Raw genomic sequence first — 7,150 nt, 5'->3', positions numbered from 1 at the left:
ATATATTTATTTTATTGACAATTTAATCGGTATACTTTTAAATTTGTAACTATTTTATTGACAATTTAACTCTAAACCTTGTTTTCCAGTAGGTCGTGTTGATACTGGATAAAGCAAATCTTGGTTTTCGTTTCCCTTGTGATGGACCGGGAAGAGGAGGTACAGGTCAAGTATCCGCTTGGGATCATGTCTTCTTAGGGCTATTTTGGATGTACAATTCAATTATCATGTCTTCTTAGGGCTACTTTGGAGGTACAATTCAATTATCATGTCTTCTTAGACAAAATATTCCATTTCAGATGGAAATCTGTAGTCATGTCTTCTTAGGCTATTTTGGCTATTTTGGATGTACAATTCAATTTCTGTAGTAATATTCTAGAAAATGCAGTCGGATGTTTGGAGTAGTAATATTTAAACATTATACATTATGAAGCAGATGTTTACCGTTGGAAGTAATATTCCAGAAAATGCAGATGTTTACCTAAATATAGTCAGATGTTTACCTAACAAAATAAGTGATATATTAGAATCTCCAAAAAAATCTTTTAAAGATATTAAAAAAAAAAAAAATGTACGATCATTTTCTAAAATTTTTCGTTGAAAACATAGGGGTAGTGTGAGTGATCAAGGGGTAGTAACTCATATTACGGGAGGAAACTTTGCGCAGAGTTCTATTACTATTATCCTTAGTATTTTAGTTATTTTCAAAATAGGATTTCTACTTGTTTCATCGAACTCATTTCATATCATGATTCAAACGTTAAAGATAGGGTTTACTAATTCTTTTCGAAATCTGAAGATAAAAAATTCCTATGGAACCGAACCCCCTAGATCATCTGTCAATTGCTCAATCAATTACTTCTTTTGAATGCTAAGAAAAAGGACCTTTCGATTATTTCATTTCAGATTCATTGGAATCAACATGCATTATGAAGCAAAGAAAGGGAATTGGGCCACGATGTATATTATATTATGATTGATTAACATTACATATATATGTAATTGATATGATATCTCTATAGAAATAGAAACACATATATTGTAGATTCATCTATATATTCAAATGGATCTATTAATGGGTGTACCATCCTTAACAAAATAAAATAATTGTTCATTGAAAGAGAAGATTAACATTTAAAAAGAAATGAAATTATGGGATAATGGAAGTTGGGGTTAAGGTTCCTACTACTTACTACTGGACTCATATTTGCCAGAATCGAGCAAATAAAACAGCATATTCCTCTCCTATTTGGTTACCAACTCAATCACTCACACTAGTGTTGTTAAATAACAATATGTTCTAAAAGCCTAAGAAGAAAGAACCCATGAGGTTAACTGCTTCTCCACGTCCTCCCAGTTGTGAACTTTGGTGACCAAGGCAGGCAGATCCTCATACCCAGTCTTGCACCATGGATATGAGTTCTCGTAGTCGAAAAGTAGAACTCGAATCCCCGCTTCAGCGCATTCGATTGCGTATCTTGGGTTATCGTCAATTAGCACGCTTGCTCCCAAAGACCTATTGCACCATAGGGAATGTTGTTCTACCAGGGATGGGAAAATAAATGATAAAAGAGAGTGAAGATTTGTTGACATACTTGCATATTTCCGCCTTTGATCTTGACTCTCCATCCAGAGCAAAGTGGTTTCCGAAGTGAATCTCCTGAAACAGTCCCGGATAGTGCCGATCGATCCACTTAAGCGTGTGCTCTTTGATTGCGTTTTGCCGAGACCTAAACTTGGTTCAAATGAGATCAGTTCATCGTCGATTTAGGAATCAATACCGTATCGAAATGATCCAATGTAGCTATACATACGTTACGACTGAAAGATGACAGAATGTCGATAACTTGAGAAGCGTACTCTGTGCACCGGGAATAGGCCAGATTCCAGACTGGAAATATGGTGTCTTGAAGAACTCGTGAACTCGAATATTAGCTGTAAAGCAGGGAAACAAGTGTCAGAACCAATCAACCAACCAAGTTAAGAAACATATTTCCATGGACAGAAATATCTCATGAACAGATTCAAGAGCGTAAAGAAAAAATCGATCCAGAGTTCTCCATGCGTAAAAATCACATCGAATTCCATTAAAGACTGCAAAGTTCTCTCAAAGAAGTGCAAATCTACAAAGGAAGTACAAACTGGTAAATATTAACAGAAGAAGTGCCATACGACAGTCTTATACTCCCCAGAGCAAATAAAACACGTTTCCACGAACCTTCGAAAGCGTACGATTAACTAGTTTCAGGTTCCGTTCGACAGTTTCCACAATTGCAATTGTAAAGAAGTTTTATGACTGTTACAAAGAAATCTCTCAAACCAGTAAACTGAACTGTCTTCTAAAAGCACAAGGTGCGAAGACCAAATTCAATATCAAAGATTAGACAAAAAAGTGTTAAAGCAAAGAATGAATTCAAAAAATACCTTCTTAAAGCCATTGGTATACAAATACCTTTTCAATGCTAAAATTTAAACCTTTATATCAAAGCCAATTATGTAACCCAAAAGAGGATCATACTTAAGGATCCTAACAATTTTCAAGATAAACAAATTAGGATAGTGTAATGACCTAGATCCACCGCTAGCAGATATTGTCCTATTTGGGCTTTCTCTTTCGGGCTTCCCCTCAAGGCTTTAAAACGCGTCTGCTAGGGGAAGGTTTCCACACCCTTATAAATGGTGGTTTGTTCTCCTCCCCAACCAATGTGGGACATCACAATCCACCCCCCTTCGAGGCCCAGCGTCCTCGCTGGCACTCTTTCCTTCCTCCAATCGATGTGGGACCGCCCCCAAATCCACCCCCCTTCGGGGCCCAGCATCCTTACTGGCACACCGCCCGTGTCTACCCCCCTTTGGGGAACAGCGAGAAGGCTAGCACATCGTCCAGTGTCTGGCTCTGATACCATTTGTAACGGCTCAGATCCACCGCTAGCAGATATTGTCCTCTTTGGGCCTTCCCTTTCGGGCTTCCCCTCAAGGCTTTAAAACGCGTCTGCTAGGGGAAGGTTTCCACACTCTTATAAATGGTGGTTTGTTCTCCTCCCCAACCAATGTGGGACATCACAATCCACCCCCCTTCGAGGCCCAGCGTCCTCGCTGGCACTCTTTCCTTCCTCCAATCGATGTGGGACTGCCCCCAAATCCACCCCCCTTCGGGGCCCAGCATCCTTACTGGCACACCGCCCGTGTCTACCCCCCTTTGGGGAACAGCGAGAAGGCTAGCACATCGTCCAGTGTCTGGCTCTGATACCATTTGTAACGACTCAGATCCACCGCTAGCAGATATTGTCCTTTTTGGGCTTTCCCTTTCGGGCTTCCCCTTAAGGCTTTAAAACGCGTCTGCTAGGGGAAGGTTTCCACACCCTTATAAATGGTGGTTTGTTCTCCTCCCCAACCAATGTGGGACATCACAATCCACCCCCCTTCGAGGCCCAGCGTCCTCGCTGGCACTCTTTCCTTCCTCCAATCGATGTGGGACCGCCCCCAAATCCACCCCCCTTCGGGGTCCAGCATCCTTACTGGCACACCGCCTGTGTCTACCCCCCTTTGGGGAACAGCGAGAAGGCTAGCACATCGTCCAGTGTCTGGCTCTGATACCATTTGTAACGGCCCAGATCCACCGCTAGCAGATATTGTCCTCTTTGGGCTTTCCCTTTCGGGCTTCCCCTCAAGGCTTTAAAACGCGTCTGCTAGGGGAAGGTTTCCACACCCTTATAAATGGTGGTTTGTTCTCCTCCCCAACCAATGTGGGACATCACAGATATACTATTTTGTATCACGTATGCTCTAACACGAAGGTAAAATTAGGGGGTTTCCCAATCAGAATAGAATAGTTGAAGTGTGCGCAAATCGGCCCGAATACTCACAAATATTAAAGGACATAATGCTGGAAGGTCCATCTATTCAACTAAGAAAAGGTCATGAAACCAACCAATTGATGTTTATGCTGCCTAATACATAACATGGTGTCAGCGAACCTACAATTTCGGACTCATTCAACATGGAAAGCTTGGAAATAGTCAAGAATATTTTTAAAGAGATTAAATAAATCAAGATCTCAGAACCACATGCAACCATCAATCAGTCAAATGTATGATTCCAATCAGGAAAAACAATAAGCAATATATAATTAATAAAGCCATCTTGATACAGAAGACAAGTCACTAAAAGTCAATCCCAGAAAGCTGTACCTTCATCACGAGAGCAATTCCATATCTGAAACAGAAACGAAAGCCTAAATCAGACTGGTTCATATTAGACATTCCCCAGGACAGCTTCAGGACTATTATACTAATAATCATAAGGAAACCCCAACAAATAGTCATACCCTGAAGAATTCATAGACGTGATACTCCGAAACCGAATGATTAGAAGAATAACGATCAGCAACGAACTTGTTAAGAGCTGAGACAAAGTTTCCCAAAACTACACAACAAAAAGAAACAAGTATTCGACAGAGAAGTACGAGAATAATCATGTGCAATAATTGATTAGCATACCCAAATTCTCAGCTCAAATCAAGAACAGGCTAGAATAAGTAGCCATGATCATGCAAAATCATTAGCTAATGCAGTGTAGATCAAATTTAATTATGCAAGTCGTCAACAAGTAAATTAATTAATTAATCTAAGTCAACAACTCCATAGATTTAGTCCTTTAGATTATATGAACATACAATATCTCAATTGGAGTTTTCCTGTCACAGTCATTTGACACCAAACCCACTAGTAAACAGAGAATTCAGAAGAAGAATAAGAACAAGAACAAGAGAAAGTCCGAGAAACAAAATTAAAATCCAGGGAAGGAGATGAAAGAAAATACAAACCCTCATCGATGTCAACAGCAACAACAAGTTTGTCCCTGGAAGAGAGGTCATGGAACGTTAAAGGATTTCTCCATTGGGTCTCCCCATGAACAGTGGTAGAATATCTGCGATCAATTCCATCTACTAAATCAACCTCGACGTTGTTAAGCACCAGTGGACGACGAACAAGTGTCGGGCCCTTAGCATTGATCCCTAACGAGCTGCTACTGCAATTATCTTTGGGGGATTGACCGCAAGCTTTGAGATCAAATCGAGTGCATTTGTTTCCTCGAAAGCTTCGATCGAACAGCGGTGGCTGAGAAGGACGGAGGGATTGCATATGAAGATCAGACGATCGAAGATTCCGCGTCAAGGAATGAGCAGCCATTAATGGAAATCAAGCATAGTACAGTACTCTGTGGAAGGAGCCTCGACGATGTAACATAAATTTCTTCGAAGAGCACTCACATTCCTCCACCGCCACAACAACAATAAACAATTAGTCGCGTATTTAAACCCTAAAACAACGGATAAACGCGGCGGAATTAAAAAGACATCGAGAAAAAAAACGACAAATCCCTAATGAAACAAAACGACGGAAAGAAATAGTTCGATCACTCAGCCTGGAAATCACGCACACAAATCCAAACACATTTCAATCAAATTTGATAATATAAAGCAAGGAAAAAAGAATATCTCAACTAAACAATGATTCGTGAAAAAATCCATGCAAAAGCCAAAAGCGAACCTGAATCGAGTATCAACCTCGAGAAAGAAAATCAAAACTCGTAACCCTAATTTCGCAATGTTGTAAATGCATAACGAAGATTCGCTCAACTCAAATTGGGAAAAACCGCGCGTCTCGTTCTTATGCTGAAGCAGTTGATTCTTCCCTTATATAAACATCTTTCGTGAACAGAAATGAACAAATTGAAGAAGAAGAAGAAGAAGAAGAAGAAGAATAAAATGAATGGAGTTTGTTGAAATTCAAAATCGAGGCGTCGGTGCAGTCCCCACAACCAAAAAGTAGATGAATTTGTTGAATTTTCCATTCGCAAAGTGAGAGATTTTGATCCTAAGTGCTTTCTTCAACTTTTTAGGAATCCCATCTTCATCAAGAAATGGTGAAAAAGGGCATAAATATATCAATTTTCCTGCAAATTGCTCAATCTTGGCTCCGGATTTTATTTTATTTTTGTTTCGTGACAAGAACAGCAACCAAAAATGAAAATTGGAGCTTCAACTTTGAAAGAAAGAAACAAAATAATTAAACATTGATTTTACCAAAAACAGAAAGGGAATTTTTGTGTGTAGTGAGAAACTTATTGGTATAAAACTCCCCCTCTCAATGTTGCTCTAATTTCCGTTTGCGTCTAAACTACTTCATAATATTCGTGTTATCTTTTCCCGATCGACAACTTGTAGAGCTCGAGATTTGAACTTTCAATTCATTGATCGATGATATATGTTTGTTTTACTTGGTTGAACTTTGTTTAAGTTAGTTAGCAAGATATAGACATATTGATATGCTAGTTCTTACTGTCATGCTTGTTCAAGATATATTGCCTTTAACCACGTGTCGAGTATCGGATATGTGTTGTAAATACAAGTTTATGACCGTTCGTCAAAGCCATATATACATCCGCTCAGGTTAAAATGCTTCAAGATTTCCTATTGAAGAAAATGACTAGTTGTCAATTTTTTCTATCGAGGTTATAAATAATCAAAGTCATGATTGTTACTTATTCACTTTTAGCCTACAACATCACTTTCTTAAAATCGATTTTCCAACATTTTCTAAAACTTACTCTTTCCCCGTTTCTTAAATATTTTTTTGAGGAACATGGCCTGTGGGTTTGAGCACACATCGTTCGTGACAACGGCAACACAAACTCTACTGTACTCAAGAATAAGAGTAAGTCTTAATTAAGTGCAATTGTGACACGAGTCATGCAATATAATGTGAGAATGAACATAACTTGACAGTAATCAACATAAATTTCTTAAATGTCGGAGGTCTAATTTCTTATCGCTAAAAATAAATTAGAAAAGTTTTTAAATTAGGAAGTTTTTAACAAGATTTAACAAAATATGAAAAATAAAATAAACTTGAAAACTTTTAAACCTAAGAGATAAATATATACCATATAATTTAGCACCAACCATTTACAAATGCTTTTGTTTCCAACTTTATTCTATGATAATGGATGAATGATGATGGATGAGAGAAAAAGTAGTGAGGGGAAGATAAAAAGTAGAGGACAAATAAATATAACAATTTGACCGAGTCATTTCAATCGACTTTCATGCTCGATCCTCGACACCATTCAAACTAGGAGCAACTTT

General features: G+C 38.6%; 1 protein-coding gene across 1 annotated transcript; it reads right to left on the bottom strand.

Annotated features, from left to right (window-relative positions):
- Positions 1–1,090: 1,090 nt before the first annotated feature.
- Positions 1,091–6,010, bottom strand: LOC111780197 (uncharacterized). Its single transcript, XM_023660531.2, has 7 exons — positions 5,553–6,010; positions 4,826–5,276; positions 4,328–4,425; positions 4,191–4,215; positions 1,815–1,935; positions 1,596–1,730; positions 1,091–1,516 (listed from the first exon to the last, which is right to left on the bottom strand). The coding sequence occupies exons 2-7, from the start codon at positions 5,190–5,192 to the stop codon at positions 1,309–1,311; spliced, it is 954 nt and encodes a 317-aa protein (XP_023516299.2). The 5' UTR covers positions 5,193–5,276; positions 5,553–6,010; the 3' UTR covers positions 1,091–1,308.
- Between the last annotated feature and the right edge of the window lie 1,140 nt (positions 6,011–7,150).

Source organism: Cucurbita pepo, chromosome 18 (assembly GCF_057944985.1).
Source record: "Cucurbita pepo subsp. pepo isolate OVF chromosome 18, ASM5794498v1, whole genome shotgun sequence".
NCBI classification, from domain to species: domain Eukaryota; kingdom Viridiplantae; phylum Streptophyta; class Magnoliopsida; order Cucurbitales; family Cucurbitaceae; genus Cucurbita; species Cucurbita pepo.
The sequence above is the reverse complement of the archived record's forward strand: the minus strand, read 5'-3'. Positions and strand labels throughout refer to the sequence as shown.

Excerpts from the sequence above, each read along its gene's own strand:
- LOC111780197 (XM_023660531.2), bottom strand. The coding sequence starts at position 5,192 with ATGGCTGCTCATTCCTTGACGCGGAATCTTCGATCGTCTGATCTTCAT. Across the intron at positions 1,731-1,814 it reads TGTCATCTTTCAGTCGTAAC|GTCTCGGCAAAACGCAATCA; the intron begins GTATGTATAGCT and ends AACCAAGTTTAG. Across the intron at positions 1,517-1,595 it reads TCAAAGGCGGAAATATGCAA|GTCTTTGGGAGCAAGCGTGC; the intron begins GTATGTCAACAA and ends ATGGTGCAATAG.